The sequence below is a fragment of the Ailuropoda melanoleuca genome, chromosome 16 (assembly GCF_002007445.2).
Source record: "Ailuropoda melanoleuca isolate Jingjing chromosome 16, ASM200744v2, whole genome shotgun sequence".
NCBI lineage: Eukaryota > Metazoa > Chordata > Mammalia > Carnivora > Ursidae > Ailuropoda > Ailuropoda melanoleuca.
Window position 1 is genome coordinate 86,104,833 of NC_048233.1, and position 24,162 is coordinate 86,128,994.

General features: G+C 60.8%; 2 protein-coding genes and 1 long non-coding RNA gene across 5 annotated transcripts in view; 1 reads left to right on the top strand and 2 right to left on the bottom strand.

Moving 5' to 3' along the window:
- The window catches only part of UNC93B1 (unc-93 homolog B1, TLR signaling regulator), a 12,602-nt gene extending 12,335 nt beyond the window's left edge, over positions 1 to 267 (bottom strand). The window contains exon 1 of one of the 2 annotated variants that reach the window (XM_034644874.1): positions 94 to 267. In XM_034644874.1, coding sequence (XP_034500765.1) covers positions 94 to 186 — 93 coding nt within the window. In that variant the 5' untranslated portion in view covers positions 187 to 267. The remainder of the gene's footprint in view (positions 1 to 93) is intronic. The other variant, XM_034644875.1, reaches the window with a different exon arrangement.
- A 1,673-nt stretch (positions 268 to 1,940) lies between these two features.
- LOC105238530 lies at positions 1,941 to 8,096 on the bottom strand. Its single transcript, XR_857286.3, has 3 exons — positions 7,873 to 8,096; positions 7,593 to 7,746; positions 1,941 to 5,789 (listed from the first exon to the last, which is right to left on the bottom strand). It is a non-coding gene; the product is annotated as an uncharacterized LOC105238530 (long non-coding RNA).
- Positions 7,724 to 23,794, top strand: ALDH3B1 (aldehyde dehydrogenase 3 family member B1). 2 transcript variants are annotated; one of them, XM_034644887.1, is made up of 10 exons: positions 7,724 to 7,936; positions 12,355 to 12,611; positions 14,539 to 14,649; positions 14,776 to 14,896; positions 15,230 to 15,315; positions 15,769 to 15,861; positions 18,092 to 18,479; positions 18,840 to 19,006; positions 21,474 to 21,573; positions 23,107 to 23,794. In XM_034644887.1, exons 1-10 carry the CDS (start codon positions 7,759 to 7,761, stop codon positions 23,295 to 23,297), a joined length of 1,692 nt encoding a protein of 563 aa, XP_034500778.1. In that variant the 5' UTR covers positions 7,724 to 7,758; the 3' UTR covers positions 23,298 to 23,794. The 2 variants fall into 2 exon arrangements, with proteins under 2 accessions (XP_034500778.1, XP_034500777.1); XM_034644886.1 differs by lacking the exons at positions 7,724 to 7,936; positions 12,355 to 12,611; positions 14,539 to 14,649; positions 14,776 to 14,896 and having other exon boundaries at positions 14,996 to 15,315; positions 15,769 to 15,850.
- The last annotated feature ends 368 nt before the right edge of the window (positions 23,795 to 24,162 follow it).

Genomic DNA, 24,162 nt, shown 5'->3' on the forward strand with positions numbered 1-24,162 from the left:
CCCGCCCACCCAGACGGCGGCATCACACCCCCACCCTGGAAGTCCCCCGCGCTCCGGGTCCTCGGCCCCCGTCACAGAGCCGTCCCCGCTCACCGGAGCCCCGGGCCCGTCGGGGACCCCGAGCCGGTCCTCATCTCCCTGCGGCCCGGTCCCCGCCACCCGGTAGAGCGGCGGCACCGCCTCCATGGCCCAACACGGCCGGAGCACTGGCGGCGGCCGCCCCGGGTGTGAGCAGCCCGCCCGGCACTTCCTCCCCGCGGCCCGGACCTGCCCCCGCCCCGCGGGCCGCCTCCTCGCGAGGGGCGTGTCTAGAGGGGCCGGGCGCGCGCGGGGGTGTGGGGAGCGTGACCGGGTGTGGGGGCGGCAAGGACCCGGCCTCAGGGACGTGAGCTGTGGGTTCGAATCTTTGCGCAGCCGCTTCCTGACGTTGCGACTTTGGGAATTCACTCCACTTCTCTGGGCTTCAGCTTTCTCACTCAGCCCTGCTTGCCAGGGTTGTTACCGGATTACTAAATGAATGCAGAGCCTTAGAAAAGTGCCAGGCCCTCAATAGGCTCCCCTCGGTGCTACCACGGTCATCCCTAGCCCCACCTCCAGGCCCCATGCGGCGTCTTTGCAGGTCGGCCAAGAGCCCCCATAGCAGCCCCACCGAGGGCTCCCACAGCACGGGACTTGCCAGCCCATGCCCACCTCCCACGCGCTCCCCAGTGACAGCTTGGCATCTGCAGGTGGGAGCTCTGGCGGGGCGATGGGAGGCTGAGCTAGTGGTGGCTGCTGGACTCCCGTGGGAAGACCCCGCGGCAGGTCCAGAGCCCTCCTGCTGGGTCTGGGCTGCAGGGAGTCCGCGAAGTTCTTGCCTTGTAAGAGCTGAGGCTCCCAGCACTGGCTATCACCCTGGTTGGGAACCCTTCGGAAGCTTTTTAAAATATACAGTTCCCAGGTCAGACTCTTCAACAAGCAGTGTCGGGAATCCTGAATAACCACACGCAGAAAAATGAAATTGGACCCCCATCTTATACCCTCACAAAATTTAATTTGAAACGGATCAAAGGCTTAAACACGAGACCTGATCCGGTAAAACTAGAAGAAAACAGGGAAGAAGCTCCTTAGCATTGGTCTTGGAAAGGTCCTTTGAATATGACACCAAAAGCACGGACAACACACACACACACACAAAATCAGCAGGTGGGACGACATCAAACTTAAAAGCTTCTGCACTGCCAAAGAAACTGTCAAAATAAAAGGCAATCTACAGAATGGGAGAGAATATTTGTAAACCGCGTATCAGGTCAGGGGTTCCAAAATCGATAAAGAATTCATACAACTCAACAAAAAAAACCCCAAGCACTCTGATTTTAAAATGGGCAGAAGAACTAACTAGATGTTTTTTCCCCAAAGAAGACATCCCAGTGGCCAACCGATCCATGAAGGGGTGCTTAGCATCACTAATCAGAGAAGAGCAAATCAAAACCACACCTGGAAAAGTGGCTATGAATCCAGAACACAACCGATAACAGGTGTTGGTGAGGATGTGGGGAAAAAGGGACCCCATGCACTCTTGGTGAGATGATAAACTGGGCCGGCCATTTTGGAGACTAGTCTGGGGGTTCCTCAGAAAACTCACAGTAGAGCTGCCATATGATCTGGCAGTCCCACTTCTCTTTCCCTCCTGGTTTGCTGTGATTGACTGGTCTCTTCCCCCACCCTACCCCACCCCATCCCTGGCAAATGCTCACCACGTACCCTTCACGCAGAAGACTGTGCCAGCACTTAGTGAATGGGTAGGTAAGTGAGTGAATGGGTGACAAATACCCACCTCAAAAGGGTTGCTGGGAAGGCAGGGGGCTGGGGGTGTGGAGGGCATGGATCTGCAGAGGCTTCCGGCTGCTGTTTTCTCCAGACCACGCCCAGGTGCAGATGTGGGCCGAGCAGACGGCAGGAAGAGACAGGACAGCAGGGAGGCAGTGGGTGCTGGGAGGCTGGGAGGTCAGGAGGCCAGGAGGCTGTGGTCAGAGGATGGACGCTGGGGTTCATTACCTTGGGGGAATGACCAAGTCCCAGGTGTGGTGGTGGCGCAGGGTGGGAAGGGATGAAGAGGTCCAGGAGGTCATGGGGCTGGTTGGGGGGGGGCCTTTGATGCCCCCAGGAGGATGAAGTCCTGTAGAATTCGGTGGCTGAGCAAGAGACGTGGCCGGGAGGAGGGAAGATGGCTGCCTGAGGTGGGCGGTATGGCCTCAGGGAGTGAGCTCAGTGGAGCAGGGAATAGGAGGCAGGGGGTCCCGAGGCTCTGCAGGAGAGTAAGGAGGATGCCAAGAACGAGCCCTTTCCCCTTCTAAAACCATCTTGCGCCTGGGTAGACACTAGCATCTGTGGGCTATAAAACCCTTTTTCCCTTGAGGCCTCTAAGCCAAGTGCACTGGGCTGGCAGCCACGTCTCCTCCAGCACCCGTGACCAAGAACCCAGGACGAGCCAGGGAGGAAGAGGTTGGGGAAGGGCCCTCTCTCCCTGGAGCAGCATCCCCAGGGCATCCCCCCAGCTGGGTATCAGGTCTTCGCTGGCATTAGTGCGGGAAACCCCAGCACCTCACCTGCACGGACCCTGCTACTTGCCCACCTACCGCACAGAAGTAAGCGGGAAAGGACTTCCACTGGCAAAAAACGGGGTGGTGGGGGCCTCCTAGATGCCAGAGCACACCTTTGGGGCGAGAGAGAGGAGGTACCCCAGGCCAGACGGTTCTTGCGGAGAGAGATAAGACAGGAAGTGTTCAGTTGTCCCTACATCAGGAAGAGGGCAGGCCCACAAAAGTCTTACGAATGGAGAGAGGGAAGGTGGGTGCCTTTGGAAGGGACCAGGAAGCTCTGAGATGCGGCCTCTTGAAACTGGGGCCCAAGAGCCCACGTCTGTCATGAGCCCGTGAGGCAGGGGGAGAAGCTCACAGACAGTGTGAGGCATTTCCACGCCCTGAGTGGGTGTGTGTGGTCCAAGGGTAAAAGTCCCTAAGGTGGGCTTCTCCACTCAGGGGGAGAGGGGCAAGGTTCGCTGAATGACCAATGTCTCGGGCCAACTCAGAACTCTCTGGGTTTTTTTTTTTTTTTTTTTTTTTTTTTTTTTTTTTTTTTTTATCTCCCACCAGAAGGTCCCCAAGAGGAAATCAAGCAGTGTGTTTTAAGAAACAACCACAAAGCAAAGAGAAGCTAACAGGGGAGCAGACACGTTGTTCCAGGAAGCCCATGGTCTGTGCCCCATAAGGAAAATACCAGCACCCATCTGTCCCAGAACCTCCCATGGTGTGACACGTGGTCTTGCCCAGCAGCTCTGTGGCCGCTTCTTAGATTCTGACTTCCCATGAGAGTGCAGGCTTTCTCTGGGTCACAGTTCAGCCCTATAAAGGAGGTTACTGTACAGTTTAGGGGCCCAGAATTATTTAATTAAAGTCCTTGTCAGGGCGCCTGGGTAGCTCAGTCAGTTAAGGGTCTGACTCTTGATTTAGGCTCAGGTCATGATCTTGAGGTCGCGAGATCAAGCCCTGCGTGGGGTGCCAAGCTGGGTGTGGAGTCTGCTTGAGGTTCTCTCTCTCTCTCTGCCCTTCCCCGCGCCCCACCCCCTCTACTTGCACTCACACATGCGCTCTCTCTCGTAAAAAAAAAAAAAAAAAAGTCCTTGTTACACATGGACTCCTTCTGTGGTCTGGGTGACTTCTAATTTAATTTTATTATTTTTTAAAGATTTATTTATTTGAGAGAGAGAAAGAGCACGAGCTGGAGGGGCAGAGGGAGAGGGAGAGAGAAACCCAAGTGGACTCTGCACTGAGTGTAGAGCCCGACACAGGGCTCACGACCTCAAGACCAAGACCCGAGCTGAAACCAGGAGTCAGATGCTTAACCGACTGAGCCACCCGGGCGCCCTGGGTGACTTTTAATGTTAAATTGCTTTATTAAGATCAATTCATTTCAGAACATTTTTAGGGGGAAGTCCTGGTAGCTTGGTTTAAAACCTGACATTATGGCACCCAGTGCTTAATGATACTATTCTAACCTTATTAAAAGCAAAAAGGAAATATATTTACATTTAAATGAGAAAAAAATATCATTTCCTTTAAAAAAAAAATAAAGACACAAAGAACACACATACAAATGTCCCAAGTTGAGTAATGAGTAACTCTGGTCTTGTTAGCATTCCCGCATGGGGACGCCAGAGGAAGTGGTTAGCAGGCACTTGGGGCACCAGGGCTCCCCAAATCTGCTTATGCCCAGACACTAGCAGCAAAACCACGTCGGGCTCAGCAGACTGGGCAAACTGCTCCTGGACACAAGAGCTTTCAACTTCTTGAGCCAGAGTCTCCCTGCTTAGATTTGGGTGCTGGCAGAGGATTGGGGAGTGGGGAGAAGGAGGCACGCAGGCAGCAGCTTGGCTCTGCCAGGATCCCAGAGCCCCGATCGTGGGCCAGCATTTCCTGGGTCCCTCTGACCCCCTGGGGGCTGATGACACCACTTCCTCCCTTCGACCCTCAGGCCTGGGACTGCCTCCAAGGCTGGCATGGGGGGACCCGGATGAATGCCACCACCTTGGCCTACAGGACTGAGAACTGAGTGAGGGCAGCACACCCCTCCCACCCCCATCCAGGCCTCACAGCACTCACTCACTGTCGAGTCCCCAGGAATGAGTAGCCATATCCCTCCACCCCCCGCAACAGTTTTCAAATTATTTTCTCTCTAACAGGTTTGCTTTTTTGTTCTCATGATGATATACTAGGATGTTCTGTACAGAAAAGCAATCAGGAGAAAGAAATATTGCTTCCAATTCAGATGCCGCGAATCATCTCCAGGGGTGTGTGGGGCAACCGACCCCACGCCGTGTCCCAGAGAGGGCCGCGCTGGGCCACTGCTCATTCACCTGACACCGCTTCCCCGGCACGGAGTTGACTCTTTGCCATTTTTCAAACTAAAAGCCTTGGGGATGACACTCACCACAGGCTGTTGGGAGGTCCCCAAGCGGAGTTGTGCCAAGAACCCGGTCGGTGCCTGGCAGAGCAAATGCCCAAGAAATAGTGCCTGCTGCTTTCAGCCGAGTGATGAGGCTCCCAGGAGTGAGGGTGACCCCGTGGGCTCCTAAGCCAGGGCTCAGGGCGCCCCGGAAACGCTGTGGGCCTGGCTGGACTAGCCCCTCTGTCACTCTTCCTGTGTGTGCCTGCCCTGGTCACTGCGCGTCTCTGAGCTGTAGTCTCTCCCGCGAGCTGGGACTGCAATGTCTGAGACTTCCATGAGGATCTGTGTGGAGCACCTGGCGCGGTGCTTACCACATCCTGGGTGCTTAGTAGAGGTGCGCTGAGTGCGTGCCGGCCGCGCCCCGGGCGCCAGCGGCCTTGACCTCTGCGCCTACGGTGGGTCCTGCTGGTCTCTGAGGGGGGAGAAGAGCCGGGGAGGGCCTGCCTCTAAGGCAAGAGACAAGGAAGAAAGCTGGGGGCAGGGCCTCGGGGACAAGGCCAGGGTGGCCACTCCCTCAGGAGGGCAGGAAAAGGGCAGAAAGGCATCCATGCCTATTGAGCACCTGCTGTATACCAGATGATTCCAAATGCACTCCTATTTCTCCTTTGTGGCAGCCTGTGAGGCAGGCAGAGACAGCCCCGTTTCACAAGGGAGGAAGCGAAGAGGACCGGGTGAGGGGCCACGACCTGCTCAAGGCTCTTGGCAGGTGGGCGGAGGGGCCTGGTTTGAGGCTCTGTCAGCAGGCAAGGTGGTGCGATGGTCCTGGCAGGTCTGAGGCCCCATGAGCCAGGCTCACCAGGGATCTGAGGGAGGGAAGAAGTGAACGAATGAGTGAATTAATGAGCCTGCCTGATGCCATGACCCATGAGCGGCCCACCCTCCCCCACCTCTCTGCCCTGGAGAAGGAGGCGGAAGGTGACCGTAATGGTCAGTTCATCCCAACCTCCAAACTAAAACCCGGAGGACTTGCCAAAGCACACGGCTGAGGCAAATGTGGGGGAGCGAGGCCTCTGTGTCCCCTCTTCTAACCTCTGTGCTCCCCCAAAGTGCACCCCACCTGGCCGACCTGGGTCCTTGGCAGAGCCTGTCACCCATCAGAGCTGGCTCTAAGTGTGCCTCCCGGTGGTACCCCACACAGACCTCTCCCCACTTATCTTGAGCTCTCTACAACAGGGACAAGCTCAGACCGCACTGAACCCCTGGACCTTCGAGGATCAATAGAGACCTCCAACCCGGAGAGGGGGAGGTACCTATTCCTCCCCAAGGGACAATGCCCCCTCCGACTGGGGGAGCTTCACTGCCAGGCCAGGTTAGGACCCCTGTGCCAGGAGGCCAGGCCTCTTGGGAGATGTCCCAGGCTGTTCCCGAATTCATGACAAGTTCCTGGGTGGTCCCTATAAGGTGATTCTTGGCCAGGAAGGGTCCCTTCAGGATCTCGCAACACCCATCTCACCCACCACTACCTCCCCAGGTGGGTCCCTATTTGCTGTGTACCCTTAGACCAGTGGCTACCCCTCTCTGGGCCTGGTTCCTGACTGAGGGCTGCCAGGCTCAGCCCCAGCCCAGCCCCGCCTGCTGCTGGCTCTGCCACTGCCTTTGCCTGGCTCAGCTCCAGACAGCAGGGCAGGGCTGTCACATGCTGAGCCACGTGACAGGCAGCGGCTGGGGGCTCCATCCCACACAGAGGACGGGGGCCTCCGCAGCCCCTTCCCCCTGTCCCAGCTGGCTGAAGCCTCCAGGGCAACCAGAGCCGGTGTGGGCCCGGAGACCCCTCCTGCATCCCAGGTAGGCAGGGGGAGCCAGGCGGGCCGGGGTGGTGAGAAGCATCTCCCAGGTGCCGGGTTGGCCCAGAGGCCCCAGGCCAGGATACCAGGCAGACACCCAGGGCACCAAGACAGAAGGGCAGTGGCGGGCCCAGGGTGGCAGGCGCAGGGTGATGGCACAAAGGACGCTCCTGCCCCCACACCTGTAAACTAACCACCCGCCTGTCTGACACCAGCAACTGCGCGGGAGCCATCCCCCTTTGTGCTGGCTCCGACAGGTGTGCCTGGGGTGGGGGCGGCGGGAGGACGGAGGACAGGCCCCCTTGGCACAACTCAGACACCAGAGGAGTAAGACCATAGGAACCGCCATGGTGACACTTATCCTGACAGCTGTCCTAGAGGGCAGAGGGTGGGGCGCTGCCCTGGGAGGTGGGAGGGGACCTCTGGGGATGGACACGGCCCCTCCGCTCCTGGGTGACAATCTTCCAGTGTGGGTCCCAGCCGTTCATGCCCTGTGTGGTCAAGTCTGGTCTGCTCTCTGGGGCTCTGTTTTCTCATTGGGAGATGTCAGGTTGCAGGGTGACATGTTCTGAGAGGGGGTGCTGGATGAGGTGGCATTGGACACGGATGCGGGGAGAGCTAGGGAACGGGGGTCGGTGGGCACGGGCCCTGACGCTATCTTTCTGCCATCTTTGGATCTGATCCCTTCATTTTGCACTTGGAAAACCAAGGCTCACGGGGGCAGGAGGGGTGGGGTGGGATGGGGGAAGGGCTTTCCCCGCTATTCCAGGCTACCGGAACCCACCCACACCTTAGTTCCCAGGACCACTGCTGCGGGCTCACCTCCTCCTCCAGCTGGGCCTGGGTCTGGTGAGACCTTGGGCTGGACCCCTCTGCTCAGAGCTCCCTGAAGATCTGCTGTGTGGCCCTGGACTCTTGCTGGCCTTCTCTGGGCCCGGGCTCCTTCTCTGTGGTCCAGGAGAAGATCCAGAGGCCCCTGAGAGAGGTAATGAAGTCTCCGCCTGCAGCTTCCAGCCGGCCCAGCGCCAAGGTCAGGCACCCAGCCAGGGCAGCCCCGCCCCAGGGGCCCGCCCAGTCTCGGACGTTTCATAACGACTCCTACCCCGACAGGGCAGCGGGGCAGAGCAGGGACGGCCAGCAGGAAGGGCAGCTTGGCGGGGCCTCAGGTACGCCGTCCCGGGGAGGCGGGGATACAGTAGCCAGCAGTCAGGGCCCGGGACCTGGCTGGTGGGCTTGCTCGGGGACACCAGGCTGAGGGCTGCCTGGCCGCTGGTGGCCGCTCACACAGGCCGGCTTTGTCTTCGCGGAGCTCCTCTGCCTGCCGGAGAGAAAGGGGAAGGAGGAAGGCGCTTCCCTCTGCCCAGACCTAAGAGCCGGAGAGGGAGGGGCTGAGAGGCTCTGGGGCTCCTGAGGCTGGTGGCCGGCAGCCACCCTCATTTTGTCTGAGCTGGGCCGCCGTCTTCCTCTCACTGGGGTTACAGCACATCTTTTCGGGGGCTAAGGGCCCCAGCTCTGGACCCGGCTGCCCCAGGAGGGAATGCACCCCCATCCCTGGCGGGGGCTGGGGGCTGGGGGCTGGGGCAAGCATCCATCTGGCAAGGCATAGTTTCTGGGCACTGCTGGGCGAGCCCGGTGCTGGGGCCGGGGTACCCATGACTCTGGGACGTCCCATTCTTGGGAGCGGGCTCTGCCAGGGTCCAGGAAGGAGGGGCTAGCCAGACTGCCCTGCCTGGAGGAGGCACTGATCGTCAGAGGGACTCAGCATTGGGGGACTCTCTGTGGGGTGGGGCTGGTGTTGGCTCAGCCCACAGTCCAAGGGTTGACCCCTAGTTCCCCAGCCCCCATTGTAGGGAGGGGACTCTGCCAGAGCTTCTGGAGAGCCCCTGAAAAGCCAGGTTCAGGTTCCAGGGGGAGAACAGATTGGAGACCCTGGGGTATCAGGACCTGTGGGGTCATCAAGGCCGGACCTGTGGGGTCATCAAGGCCGGCCCTGTGCCCTCCACCCCTGACAGCCTGATTGAGGTCTCCCAGACCCTCAGAGCCCCATGTGTATCTCGTCACCCTGGCCAGCTCCACATCCCTGCCCCCACGTGGGTCTCGGGCTGATGTCCTTGCCTCCCTGGTGCCCATGCTGGGCTCTACCCCAGGGTCTCCTCCCTGAAGCCCCCTTGGCACAGCTGTCCTTCGCGGTCTGTCTGAATAATGCTCCTTCGGGGCCATCGTCACCAAGCACTCACAGGGCTCAGGCCGCACACAGCCCTGCACGCCTGACTTCTCCCAGCAGCGCCCTGCGGCCGCCACAGGCACCATCCCCACTTCCCAGATGGGGAAGGGGAGCCACAGGGGAGCCGAGGAACCTGCCCAAGGACTCCTAGCTCACAAACAGGGCTGCTGGGATTTGCCCCCAGATCACTGGGCCCTGACACTCTAGCAAAAGGGGGCTTTTGGGGAGGTGCCTGGGGGGCTCAGTTAAGCATCCAATTCTTGATCTCAGCACGGGTCCTGATCTCAGGGTTGTGAGTTCAAGCCCCATGTTGGGCTCCACACTGGGTGTGGAGCCTACTTTTAAAAAAGGTGGCGGGGCGGGGGGTTCTCTTAGGAAGCGTCCGGGACAGCTCAGGAAGCCGAGACAGAGAGAAGGACAGAGTGTGCGGAGGCTGGGTGGGGAGAAGGGCAGGGCCTGCAGCCCGGAGAGCTCATCAGCAGGACTGGCCCCCGTGCATGGCTGGGGTCGGGGCAGCAGATTCCCAGTGATGCCCTGGAGCCAGCCGACCTGCGTGCCCAGCTGACTCACCCCTCCCTGACGCCATGCAGCCTGTCTGGGCCTCGGCTGCCCCCAGGGGCGCCGTGCAGACACCCACGCTGGCACATGCGGCCAGCACCTGCTCGTTATGATGATTCGAGTCCCCAGGGCCAGGCCTTGAGGGGATGTGGCCTGTCCTCCCCTGGCCTCCAAGCCAAGGGAAAGAGGCCTGTCCCTCGTCACCTTCTACTGACTTAGCAACTCCCCCCACCCACCTCACCCAAGTGCAGCAGGTGGTTGAAGCTGGGGCCCCCTAAGCAGGCGGGGGACCCCTAGGCCCGCCAGCCCCTGGGACCTCAGCACTCAGCCCAAGGAGGCCACGAGGGGAAGCAGGGTGGAATGGTGAGGAGACAGAGGCAGAGAGCGGGGTACAACCAGCGAGGGCACCGCCCGAGTCCAGCCACGCACCCCGGCCCACGGGCCCTGTGTCTGCAGCTCGGGCCAGCCCCCGAGGTGTCCTCTCTCCCCAGGGGTCAGGCTGCCACACAGGGGGATGAAGAGGGGGGGTGGGCATCCCAATTTCCGGTGTAGAGAAGCTGGGTGGTCTGGGGCCACCTCCTTGCCCTCTCTGTGCCGAGGTGTCCCTGTCCTTTCGGGGACAAGACGGTGCCCTAGGCAGGCTGTCATGGTGGTCAAACGAGTCACGCAGGCACAGGAAGTGTCACTCCACATCCTTACAAGCTTCCACAGTATCACACATAGGTCGGGGGTGTGGGGTCGGGGGGTGGGGGTGGGCTCAAAGACCCCAGCCCAGGCCAATCCAGGAAGCCCCTCATCTGTGTGTCCTTTGTGAGGTCACAGGCCCAGGCTTCCCCAGATCCCAGGCAGGAGGTGGCCTGGGCTCCTGGGCACACTTGGCAGTGCCCAGCTTCCCATCCCCCAACGGGCACCCCTTGTCGCTCAGTGACTAACCTGGGGGGGGGGCAATATTGGGTGAGTTGGCCTCAGTGTTGCCAGGAGAGGCTGCTGGAATGTTCTGTCCAGACCTGCACCCCCGCAGACCTCCCTGTTCCCCTCGCCCAGAGGTGTGCCATTCCAGTTACGTGCCTTACATATTTGTGGGTTCTGCACACATAGCTTATGAAAGGGCAGAGGACCCTGGGGAGGCAGGTGAGGTGGGTGTGCTTTGCTTTCAGCGTCCATCAGCAGGGGCCTGGAGGTGCCCTCGAGGCAGAACGAGGAGTGGCAGCAGGTGGACAGAAAGGAGCACTTGTTAGGTACTTGGTGATCCTAACCGCAGCTGACCTTTCTCGAGCCCATGTCACGTGCACAGTGGCCAACACTTTAGGGGGCCTTATGTCATTTACTTTTCAGGACCATGGCAAGTGCTATTATTATCCCCACTTTACAGACAAGGAAATTGAGGCAGAGAGATGAGTGGCCTGCCCAAGGTCATAAGACCAGTAGGAGGCCGAGCCAGGGGACAAGCCCAGATGGCAGCTCTGGGGGCCAGTAGGGCTCTCGGCTCCCAGCTCTCGCACTGGCCAGCGCCCCTTCCTCCAAAAAGGAGGGTGGGGTCTGGGGGCAAGGCTGGGGCCGAGAGGGGCTCTGAGAATATCCCCTTCCTGCTACACTGGCACCCTCTCTGGAGGCCCCCAGGCAAGTGCTCAGTATCTCCTGACCAGAGCAGGAGGCCTGTGGGGTCAGCCTGGCCCCCATCATGCCCAGGAATCCAGCCAGGCCCTCAGCACAGAGTGCCCTTCGGGCCAGACCATCTTATTGGCAGAAGCAGGCTCAGCTCTCAGGGCCATGGATCACTCCAAAAATCTGAGGGCCGTGGGGTAGCCACTTAACAACAGCTGGCAGCCTTGGCCACACTGACGCCCGGCCCTGGGCTCAGAACTGGACAGCATGGTCTCATCTTTGAAAAACAGCCTGTCAGCTGGTGGGCGCTATCTTACCCCCCTGACAGATAAGGGGATTGAGCCACTGAGACCAAACTCAAGTAGGTAGGCAAAAAGGGGCCAGTAGGAGAGAGGATGAAACCCACTCCCTGTGTGAGGGAATAATCAGGGTGGGCTGCCTAGGGGAGGCATTCACCAAGTTGAGGCCTGAAGGGAAGGGAGTCAGAGAGGGCAGGAGGAAAGGGTCCCCACGGGTCCTTGGCACCAGGCCAAGAAGCAAGTACGTCACACTGCTCCTCTGATGAGCTTCAATTAAACAGGCGGGGGCCCGGGGGAATGTGGGGGCCCCACCCGGGTCTCCTGCCCTGGCTGATGACAGCATGGAGGCATCACCGCCCCCTCAGCCCCTGCCCCCCACTGTTCCCTGCTCCTCCAACACTGGGGCTGGTGACAGCTACATAGACAGCGGAGGCCACCGCCCAGGTCACCCAGCCCCCTGAGCCACCACCAGCCAGCCTGGCTTCCCCAGGCCGTGCCCCCAGGACAGGGGCAGGAGGCACAGTGTATTCTGTGTCTGGATTGTCCCCCGGTGGGGGCCACGGTGGCCGTTGGTGGACTGTCCTCTACTAATCAAACTCTTCCTGGTTACTCCACGCAGGCCTGGCAGGGAGGAGGGCTGCCCCATCTCCAGGGGGAGCACCCGAGTGGGACGGGCGCCATGGCTTGGGGCTAATTTCTGTGTGGCAGGAAGAAGTGTGGTCCCCTGGCTGCCTGCCTACCCTTAGGGGCTGCGGGGTAGCTGTTCCTGAGCCCATGCCCCGTCTTGCGCCCACTTCAAGGTCCAGGGCTCTCCTGCCCACCAGCCAAGGGTCTGTGTGTGTCTGGGTGTGTAGGAGGGGCAGCCCCGGCCCTCTGGGGTTACCGTGAGTCCTTGTAGGAGCGTCGGGGAGCCCATGGAGGTACAGCCAGGGACGCGGGGAGAGTGCCCGTGAAGGTGGGGAGCCCCGGCCCACGCCGCCCCCTCCCTGCAGGATGGACCCCTTCGCGGACACCCTGCGGCGGCTGCGGGAGGCCTTCAGCTCAGGGCGGACCAGGCCTGCCGAGTTCCGGGCAGCTCAGCTCAAGGGCCTGAGATGCTTCCTGCGGGAGAACAAGCAGCTTCTGCAGGAAGCACTGGCGCAGGACCTGCACAAGGTGGGCGGGGGGGGGCAGGNNNTGGGGAAGAGGCGGGGGGCGGGGGATGGACCACACGCAGGATGGGGACCGCAGCATCCTCCCTGAGGGGGGACGAAGCGCCCAGCAAACCCCACGCCTTCCCTGTGCCCTGACCGCCTCTTGGGCACACGTCCATCCAGACCCTTCTCATCCGCTCTGCAGCGTTTTACTGAGCACCTGCCATGTGCCCAGTCTACCGTTCTAGGCTCTGGGGATACGACAGAAAGTAAAACAAAGTCCCTATGCCCAGGGAGCTGCCTTCTGGAGAGAGGCACACCCCAACAATAAAGAGCTAATTGTAGAACACTCTGGATGGTTTCAAGGGCCACGGAGAGACGCTCCCGGTGTGAAAGGGGCAAGACGGAGGACCAAGTGCAGGTTTTGTATGTGGGAGGCAGGGGCGGTTTCTCTCAGGAGATGGCATTTGAGCAGAGACCTGCAGGAGGGAGAACATTGGAGGAAATGGCAGGGGGCACAGCATGTGCAAAGGCCCTGAGGCAAGCGACCTTTGTGCTTGAGGAGCAGCAGAGAGGCCAGCAAACCTAGAGGGGAGTGAGAGATGCAGAGATATACACAAGATGAGGTCCAGGGAGGCAGGTCACGCCATGTAGCACCTCGTAGGCCATGGATGAGTTCAGTTTCACTCAGAAAAGTTTTCATCATCATTGGCCTCTCTCCAAACCCACAGGCCTGAGGGCTCAGCTCCTCCCAATTCCAGCAGCAGCCACGGCAATGCATTTGCTTACAGGCAGCCTCCCACCCCCTCAGCCGACAGGGCCCCACTGCTTGGCTGCTCCTGCCCCAGGACAGCTGTCCAGGGGGTTCTTCTCTGGACAAAATGTCCTCTGCACTTGCCAACAAGGCCACAGTGTCCAGACCCACCCCCTGTGTTCCACCGGCCCCTGAACACCTGAAACTCCTCAGGGCCAGGCCTGTGGCTCTTTGCCAACTGGTGAGGTCTCGCCCTTCCAGGGGGCCTGCTGGCCCCACCCACGTCACGATAGACACCCTGGTGCCAGCCAGGGATCCCTCAGTAGCTTCCTTGGGACCCTCCTGTCTCACAGGCACCCCGCCAAGTGTCTGCCCTGTCCCCAGAGCAGCCATGGACTTTGAGACCAGTGCCTCACGGCATCCAGGGTCATCCCTTGGGGACAGCAAATTATGGCCACAAGGACTTATCTTGAGGGTGTGGCTTCCTGGTGATGCCTGCGCCCTCTCTCAGTGTCCCCAGACCTGCTCTTAACCATGATGCCCCAGGACTGTAGACAGGTGAGGCTCAGGCTTCCTCATCAGCTGTTTCTGGAATCATCTGTTTTCGCCCTTATGAAACCAGAGTGTTCTGCTCGACAGTCCTCACCCGTGCTGCCTGCTGCCATCGCCTTATCCACTTTGCTCCTTGCTAACCAGGAACACAGCAAGCCTGCACCCACCTCAGAGCCTTTGCACGCACTATGCCCTTTGCCTGGAATATTCTGCCTCCAGGTATCCATGGGCTCCCTCCCTCCTGATGCTTGCTGCTCAGAAGTCACCTCATCCCAGAGGCCACCACTGATAATCTTGTATAAAGCAAAGCAAACACACACACGCATACACAGGCACACACACTCATGCATTCACGCACGCGCACACACACGCATGCACACACACGTGCACATACATGCACACACTCCAGCAGTCTCTGTCCCCCTCCCCCTGTGTCACTCTGGTGACTGTTCCCCCACGACGTCAGCTCTGTGGGGCAGGCTGTCCGTGCTCTCGGTCATGGCTGCATTCCCGGCACAGGAAGGGCTCCTGAGTGCTGGAAGCAATCACTGAACATGGAGTGAATGAATGAAGGAGCAACTAAGATGTCACGTGCCCCCCGGTGCCCCCCAGCCCGAACCCTGCCCCTGTCTCCCCCCTGCAGTCGGCCTTCGAGGCGGAGGTGTCTGAGATCAGAATCAGCCAGAACGAGATTGACTTGGCCCTCAGGAACCTGAGGTCCTGGATGAAGGATGAGAAAGTGCCCAAGAACCTGGTGAGCAGGCCCCGGCGGGGAGGGGTTTTGTGAGGGCGCGTGGGCGCCCCGCCAGGTGCGGGTGGCGCGGAGGGGCTGGGAGACTCGAGGCCCCACCACTCACCACCACGCTGGCCCCGGGCCCAGGCCACACAGCTGGACTCCGCCTTCATCCGGAAGGAGCCCTTCGGCCTGGTGCTCATCATCGCCCCCTGGAACTACCCCGTGAACCTGACCCTGGTGCCGCTAGTGGGCGCCCTCGCTGCAGGTGAGAGCGGTTCCCACCCTCCCGCTGCCCGCCGTCCCCGCCCTCGGGCCTCCTGGTGGCCCACAGAGCCAGTGAGCAGGGAGCTGGTGACGGGTGGCTAAGAAAAGCTGGTTCCCCCGCCTGGCCCACCATCCTTGGTCCACCATCCCTGGCCCACCATCCCTGGGCGGTGGGGCCCTGGGCCTGTCAGTCACCTCTCTGAGACAGATTTTCACCTGGGAGAAGAGTGAGGCTGGCACCTGCCCTGCAGGTGTAAGGACTGAATGGAGATGGGAGGGGCCACCCCTCTCCCAGAGCTCCCCCTGCCCTGCGCCGCCCTGCCGTGCCCTGCAGGGAACTGCGTGGTGCTGAAGCCCTCGGAGTTCAGCAGGAGCACGGAGAAGATCCTGGCCGAGGTGTTGCCCCGATACCTGGACCAGGTGAGCAGGGCATGGAGTGGGCCGAGCTGAGCAGGGCCAGGCAGGTCCCCTTGGGAGGGACCCGAGTTCCAACCTCAATCCCGCCTCCTCTGGGTTGTGCAGCCATGGCCAGGTCACTGCCCCCTCCGCCCCTTCCCTCTGAGTGAAACAGAGGGGCGGTGATCACAGCTGTGCTCTGAGGAGCGTGTCCCCGGGGACTCCCATCTGCCTTCTGGTCAGCCCTGACCACGCTGCCCTGGCCTCCACTCCCCCCAACCCCAGCCCTTTGGGCTGCTTCTGCTGGGGATCCTGGGCAGCTCCCCGCTCCCCCCTTGTTCCCATCTGGCCCATCTAGAGCCCTGGAAACTGTGGGTCAGGCCAGGCAAGGGGGGGGGCAGTCCCACACAGGCAGGCAGCCCTGTGAGTTCCCCAGACTGGGGTCCAGAGGGTGCCGTCTGCCACCCCGCCTTGCAGAGCTGCTTTGCCGTGGTGCTGGGAGGGCCCCAGGAGACCGGGCAGCTGCTGGAGCACAAGTTCGACTACATCTTCTTCACGGGTGAGGCTGGGGTGCCCGCTGTGGGCGGGGCTTGCAGGGCTCAGCATGGGGGCTGGTCGAGCCCAGCCACCCCCTCAGGGGTCTTGTCCCCAACCCTGAGAGAGGCCACAGGGACCCAGGCACACAGACAGCCAGGAAGGAACCAGACTGGCTCCAGGACAAGCTTGCTCTGTGCCCCTAGAGCCGGTCAACAACCCTGACCCCTAGGACCCTCTGGTGGCCCCTTCACTGGTCACAGTCTCACAGATGACTGCACCTGCCCGTGCCAAGTTCCCATGGTGCCAGGTGCCCCTGGGACCTTATGTGCCACCCACTGGCCTCAGGACCTTATACATGACCCCACTGACCCAGGGGCCTTGTGGAGGGCTGGACAGATGAGGGATTGGAGGCCAAGGGAACAAAAGAGCCACGGCACCCAGCCAGGGTCACTCCAGGGACCAGGATTGGGGAAGGCTGGATTTTCCTCCCAGGCCCTCAGTTAGAATTGTTCTCCGAGGTCATCTGCCATCTCTCTGGCATGCCCATGAGGCCCAGACACCTGGCTTCAAGTGACCAGAGGGAGTTTCTGTAAGGGCGAGGGAGCAGGGGAGGCAGGGAGCCGTGGTACCTGGCCGAGGTTCTGGAGGAGAGAGAAAGCAGACAGGGCAGACAGCAGCTTCTGAGCCTTCCTGCTTCCTGGCCTCGTGCCTTGCGCACCTTGTCCACGTCAGAGCAGGGGCAGTGTTGTCTCTGCCTTTCCCACCCAGAGCCTGCCACGAGCCCAGGACAGGGCCCACGGGCCCCCACCTTGGCTGACAGGGAGCCTGCTCTCGAAGCAGGTGGGCAGAGTCCTCAGCTGGTCCTGCAGGTTCCTGGTGGCTGGAGGAGCATGAGGGGACCCAGGGAGGGGGCGGCCCACCTTCCACCATCCCACTCGGCAGCTCAGCGGGCTTTGGGCCTTGGCCCCCCATGACTGGAGCCAGGAACCTGGGCAGCCTGCGCAGAGGCCAGCAGACTGACCGGAACCTACTCTCCCACTAGCTCCTGACTTCTTCAGGCCTCTCCTTACCTGACGACAGTCACAGGTCTGTCTTGAGGGCATGTGAGCTCATGGAAGCCTTTGTCACAGCACCTGGCCTGGGGAAGCATCCCTTCACTTGCTCACTGTTTTCTGAGAGAACATGCCCTGTCCAGACACCGTCCAACCTTGGGATAAAGCGAGGGCTAAGGAGACAAAGTCTCCCACCCTGGAGGAGCTCACATTATAACGAGGGGACAGGACGAGAGTGGAGAATAGCACGGGACTGGTGGGGCCCTTGAAGGGACTCTGGCAGGGAGGCATGGCAGGCTTCAACAGACAAGGAGGGCCTCGCAGGAAGGCCTCACAGACAAGGAGATGTTCTGAAAGACAGGAGGACCTGAGGGAGGAGTGGACAGGTGAGGAGACGTGGGTGGGCCTGGAGCGGGGTGGGGTGGGGGGAAGGGCAGGGAAGCTGGAGGAGGCGAGAGCAGGGACATCGGGCTCCCAGGCTGTGGTGGCCAGAGAGGGCCATCCCAGCAGAAATGGCAGTGCGGGACCCTGGGCCAGGCATGGGCAGGAACATCTTGAGATATGGGGGACTTTAGGTGGGGGGAAGAGGGATGGAGGGGACTGTGAGACCCTGGAGATCAACCTAGAGCAGAGGCGGAGACAAGCAGGTGGCCCCTTGAGCCAAGGGTCAGGAGCAGAGGGAAGGGTAGGTGGCGAGGGCGGCAGGGCTGCCAGGTTAGGTCAGAGAGACCCAAATGGCAGCCCTTGGAGCTGGACTCTGGCCTTGGACCAGAGCAGCCTCTGCTGATTCTGGAGAAGACTGGAGAGGTGGGGAGGGGAGCAGAGTGGCATGCCAGCAGGAGTCACTGGCAGGGGGAGGCCGGGATCAGAAGCAGGGCAAGGGGTTCCTGGATTTCTAACAAGGCAGGTCAGGAGAGGGAGCCAGGGGCCTGGCTTGCTGCTGAGTGCAGACCACTACATAGCCAGGTGCAGACCCTTACATAGACCCCGCATTGTTGGGGCTGGTCTGGTGGAGGCCGTGAGCAAGGTCCTGGTGTAGAGACTGGCAGGGAAGGGCCAGGGCAGGGCTAGCACCCTCCAGCTCCACCACCTCTCTAGGGAGGACAGGCCAGGGAGTGAAAACCCCTCGAGGGGTCCCAGCCCCCAGGCTGAGGCCATCCCACCCGGCTGACGTGACTGAGGGTCACCCCCTGGTTTCTTTTCACGACCAGGGAACCCCCCGTGTGGGCAGGATCGTCATGGCTGCCGCCGCCAAGCACCTGACACCCGTCACACTGGAGCTGGGGGGCAAGAACCCCTGCTACGTGGATGACGACTGCGACCCCCAGACCGTGGCCAACCGCGTGGCCTTGTTCCGCTACTTCAACGGCGGCCAGACCTGCGTGGCCCCCGACTACGTGCTGTGCAGCCCGGACACGCAGGAGCGGCTGCTGCCCGCCCTGCAGACCGCCATCACCCGCTTCTACGGCGAAGACCCCCAGAGCTCCCCGAGCCTGGGCCGCATCATCAGCGAGAAGCACTTCCAGCGGCTGCGGGGTCTGCTGGGCTGTGGCCGCGTGGCCATCGGCGGCCAGAGCGACGAGAGCGAGCGCTACATTGGTGAGTCGGCCCTGCCGCTGCTGCCACCGCCGGGCCTCCGCACCGCCCTGCGAAGGCCCTTCCAGGACGTGGGCCGCGAGCCTGGGCTGCGAACCTGGGCCCCGCCCCCGGCGCCTCCTCGCCCCGCCCCCGGCACCTCCTCGCCCCGCCCCGCCCCTCCCCGGGGCTCCCAGAGCCGCACCACCCAGCTCAGCGGGGGCACCCGCCTCCTTGACCTCCGCTCCACCTCAGCCCACACCGGGGCTGGAGAACCCCTCACCATCCTTCCTGTGGTGCCGCGGGGCCGCTCTCTTCCCCAGAAGCCCTCTGAGCCCTGCCCGAGCCCCTGCCCCAGGGCTGAGCCGTCCCCTGTGCCCGCAGCCCCCACGGTGCTGGTGGACGTGCGGGAGACAGAGCCGGTGATGCAGGAGGAGATCTTCGGCCCCATCCTGCCCATCGTGAACGTGAGGAGCCTGGACGAGGCCATCGACTTCATCAACCGTCGGGAGAAGCCACTGGCCCTGTATGCCTTCTCCAACAGCAACCGGGTAGGTGGGTTCGGGCAGGGCTGAGTGGGGGCTGGACAGAGGTGGGGGCAGGGGCCAGTAGTGGATGGTGGAGTAGTGACCCCAGAAGGGGAGGTGGCTCCAGGACTAGTGTAGACCAAGTCCTGCTTCTCTGGACTAGTCACAGGAATTCTGGGATGGGGGCATTCTTGGCTCTGTCACTGTCCTTTCTCCCTGAAGCAGCTGGGCCTCCTCTGTCCTCCAACCTAAGCCACAGTCTCCAGGGTTCCTGTCCCTGCTCCAGCAGCAGCTCCCCCCCATCTTCCTCACCATCTCGGCTGGTGGTCAAATGTCCCCTTCCAGTGCCTGGCTCGTAGAAGGCACACAGACAACAGAGTGGAATGACCAGGGGAGAATAAAGGGCCAGAACACGCAGGAAGAACAATGAACCCCAGCCCCCTGCCCTGCTCAGGCCCTGGGGCATCCTGGGAGCCTCAAGGGCACAGGGCAGGCAGCCACAGAGCAGGGCACACCTTCCTCTCTCACCCAGCTCTTATGAGATCCCTCGCAGATTGGACAGTGTGGGGTTTTTTTTAAAGATTTTATGTGTTTATTTGAAGAGAGAGGGAGCATGAGCAAGGGGGAGGGGCAGAGGGAGAGGGAGAAGCAGACTCCCCGCTGAGCAGGGAGCACGATGCGGGACTCAATCCCAGGACCCTGGGATCATGACCTGAACCGAAGGCAGACGCTTCACCGACTGAGCCACCCAGGCGTCCAGGCAGTATGTTTTTAAGAAACTTTTTATTTTGGAATAATTTTAGCTTTACAGAAGACAAAGATAGTCCAGGGAGTCCCAATATACCCTGATACCAGCTTCCCCCATTCAAGGGGCCTTTTGTCCCTCAAAACTAAGAAACAGTGGTTGGTCCATTACTGTTACGACACTCCAAATGTGAGTTGGATTTTGCATTTTTCTTTCAGCCCCAGGAGCCCAGCTAGGGCCCCAAATTGCATTTAGCTGTCATGGCTCCTCTGGGCTGTGACCACCCCTCAGCTTGAGGGGTGCTGACAGGGTCCCTTGCAGAATGTCCCCAACCTCAGTGGTCTGCTATTTGTCTCGTGAAAGAATACCACGGAGGCGGGGGCTGGCCTCTGACCTCCTCTCAGCGATTGAGATCCGCACATCCTTGCTGAGGCCGAGGTCCTGTCTGCCAGGGGTCTCACCACAAGACCTTCCTCTTCTTTGGGAGCAAGTCACTAAGTCCAGCCCACCTTCTGTGGAAGGGGCGTGATTGAGCGCCACCTGCCGAAGAAGGGGGACACCTACTTACGCCCCCTGGAATCTGTAAGAAAGATTTGGCTCTTGAATCAGTTCTATCAGCATGGACCCGTGTGCACCTGCTGCTTGATTCTCCGGGTTACAACACAGCACCGCCTTGTGTCCTTGCTCAGGTTGTCGCTCTTTGGGCACTGGGAGCTGCTGTGCGCCTCAGCAACTCCCCCCCCATCCTTTTGTTTTCCAACCACTTCTTTCCTTTCAGGGTTCACGAGATGCTTCGGCTCATCCCGTGTTTCCCTGCCCCAGCCCGAGTTAGCCGTTCCTCCAGGGAGCCTTGCTCTATCTGGATAATATTAACTTCAGAAACTTTGCAACCTGGGTTTTTTGGAAGGGGCTCATCTGGCATTGTGACTTCCAAGCTTTTCTGAATGCCCAGCGCTGACTGGCCCCGGGGGACACAAAGTCACGCCTACGACACATGGCCACTCCCGAGAAACACAGTGACATTCGTGCTCCCTCTTCTGCCGCTGTAATTACCGGCCTCCATGTGACTTCTGAGCCCCCTGACGGGCGGTTCCCTCTACCCACATGCAGACAGCAGTTAGCTCAGGATCACATGTCGTACCCAAATATAGCGGAGGTTTCTGGCAATGACTATCGAGTGTTTACTAATCTTTCCCCCTCTCATTCTTCCAATAAACCTGTAGGTTAAAGAGAAAAGGTCTTCTTTAAGTCAAGCAAGGGCCACATTCATGTTTCTAAAATACAAATCTGGCTGCATCACCCCATCTAAATGCCGTCCCTGGGCCACACACCTGGGTCTCTGCACGTGCCCTTCACTCTGCCTGGGGGGCCCCCTTCCCCTGAGAGGCGGCAGGCACATCACATCCCTCCCCTGGGGTGCTTCCCTGACTACCTGGCATTTCACCCTGAACTCTTCAGGTCCCCAGGCGACTGCTGGGCTTCCTGCGTCCCTCTTGGCCCTGAGTCTGTGTCCCCAGCACCCCGCACGGGCCACGCTCGAGCAGCTGCTCGGGAAACATCAGGAAAGATGTCCGGAGTTGGGGGCTCAGTGGCAGGCTGCTACATCACACCCCCCACCTGTGACACCAGTCCTGCAGCTCCCAGGGCGGCCGGACTCTTCCTGGGGCCCCGTGGTGCTGGCTGCTGGCTGGCCTCCTGCTGCCCGGCCACAAGGCCTCATGGCTGCTCTCCCCGCCCCCCAAACAGGTGGTCAAGCAAGTGCTGGCCCAGACCAGCAGCGGGGGCTTCTGCGGGAACGACGGTTTCATGCACATGACCCTCGCCAGCCTGCCTTTCGGAGGAGTGGGTAGGTGCCGGCAGAGCCCTGCCTTGTCTCACTGTTACTAGCCTGAGGGCACCCCAACACCTCCATCCCGCAGAAACCTTCCAGACCTGTCCCTGCGTGTGCACATGGAGGTGGACCCACAGGGATGCCATTTGGGGTTTTTGGCACCATTGTGGTCCCTGTCCCTGGGCAGCCACTGCTTTTCTCATCAAAGGCACGGCCTCGAGTCTGCCCACCAGCGCACATGGGGCGGCCTCACGTGCTCCCTTTACTCCAGGGGGAGGCTACGAACTGCCCCTGGAACCCTTCCTGTGTCCCCTCAGTCCAGCACTTGGTGTGTGACCCCCCACCCCCAGGAGACAGGGGCTGTTCCCGGCCCACGGGAAGCCAGGGGAGTGGAGATTTCTGGCCCCAGCAGCCTCCATGACTGCTGCTGAGTCCTGGCCTCCGAGGCAAGAAACCTCAGGGCTGGTCCCCGCGAGCCCAATGGCTGTGTGATCTGGGGTAGCCACGTCTCTCTCTGATCCCGCCTCCTCCTCAGTGGCATGGGAGAGTCAGAGACTGGCATATGTCCACACTAGGCACCTGGGCCACTGTCCAGCAGGGCCTGGCAAATTGTCCAGGTGGGTCTGGATACTCCCTGGGGGCAGCTGATGCCACAGGAGCACATGGCACGCTGAGAGTGGACATTCAGGCTGTGTGGGCCCCCAGGACTGGGCCCCACTGCTGGCCTCTTACTGGAGCCCCAACCTAGCCCACCTGACTGCCTGTCTCCAGTCCCGGCCCCTCTTCTCCGGGAAGTGCGGCAGTCTGTCTGGGGGCAAATCCCATCCTGCTACTCCCCACAGGACTGAGCAAGGCCCTGACTCACCGCTTCCTGAGACCCGGCCCTTCCTGGTCTGGCCATGGTGTCCTGCTCCCACCTCTTCTCCTTGCTCCCCTGCAGGGCACCCACCTCCAAGGCTCTCTGAGTTGTCCCCTAAGGCTGGGTCCCTCTTGCCCCCACCCACCCTAGTCCTCTGGTCAACTCTACATCCCTTGGGCCTCACTCCCTCCAGGAAGCCCTCCCTCATTACCCTCAATTCCACCCATCATGGATCCCCTGGACTTGCAGTGCCGAAGCCTGGTCCTCGACGGCCTCCCTACCTAGACACTTTGGAGTCAACACAGCACTTACTGTGTCCATGGGTCTGAACACCCACCCAAAGCCCACAGCTCTAGGATTGTCGTCCGATGTCACAGAGAAGACCAAGGTGAAGTCAACTGCCCAAGGTCACAGATCTAATTCAGGGCTGGGATTCAACTCTGAGCAGTCATTCCAGAATCCATACTCTTGACCTGTCTTGCCCCAGCACCTGGCGTCTCCAACATTTACCAAGTTGTTTCTGGTGCCAGACTCGGGGCTAAGCCCTTTACCCACACTGCCTCATGATTAGCCCATTTTACAGATGGGGAAACTGAGGTCCTACGGTGTGTGACCGGCAGAGGCCAGGTCTGACATCCTCCTGGCTGGCCACCACGGGGCTGACTGCCGTGTCCCATGCCGCCATACAGGTGCCAGCGGCATGGGCAGCTACCACGGCAAGTTCTCCTTTGATACCTTCTCCCACCACCGTGCCTGCCTGCTGCGCCGCCCCGGGCTGGAGAAGATCTACTCCATCCGCTACCCACCCTACTCGCCTCGCAACCTGAGGCTGCTGCTGGTGGCCATGGAGGCCCGAAGCTGCAGCTGCACCCTGCTCTGAGCCCAGCGCACGCCCGTGAGTCTGCCGGCCCTGCCGCCTGCAGCTAGTGCCGATGTGGCCTGGGGCTCACGCACAAGGAGGAAAAGACCACAGCCCAGACCAGTGCCTGCCCTCCTCCCTCCTGGGGCTTCTCTCTGTGAGCCCTCAGCCTCCTCCCTCAGCTGCCCCCCCAATTAGGACAGGGCAAGGTGAGCGAGCATGGGAGGCAACGCGGTACCCCGCCCTCCTGCCCCCACACCAGCCACCCGAGTCCTGGCAGAGGCCGGCAGATGTGGACACCTCTGAGCCACCCCCCTTCCCATGGAGGATGCAGAGGGGCCCTGGCATCCGGTCCAGGTCACGCCATAGACCTGCAGCGGCCTAGGCCCTGGGCAGAAATCCCTGCGCTCCCTGAGCTTGTTTCCCTATCTGTACAGTGGAGGTGGTCACAATCAGCACCTCCAGGGATCACTGCGACAATTACATTCTGCAGTTTAATAATAAATAGGTTGTTGATCCCAAGCTCCAGGCACCCTGTCCCCTCCTTTGCGTGGGGTCAGTCCCCCCTCAGGCCTCTCAGGAGTTCTGAGCACATTCCTGTCTCCCCAGTGGCTGGCCCTGGGTGCCTTCCCCTCACCATGTCCCACCTGCGCCCCTCTTCCCTGTCCTGCTCACCCTCCTGGGCCCTGATGCCGTGGAATGGTCCCTCATCCACTCAGCCACCAGATTAAACCCCTAGGGCCCCTGGCTCAACATCCCCTTCTCACCTCCCAAGTCCCGTCTTTGGGCAAGTCCTGATGGTCCTGTAACGCTGCAGAACATGCAATCCACACACTGGTCACCATGCCCAGGGCCATCTGTCACCTCCCCTTTCCGCACAGGCCTA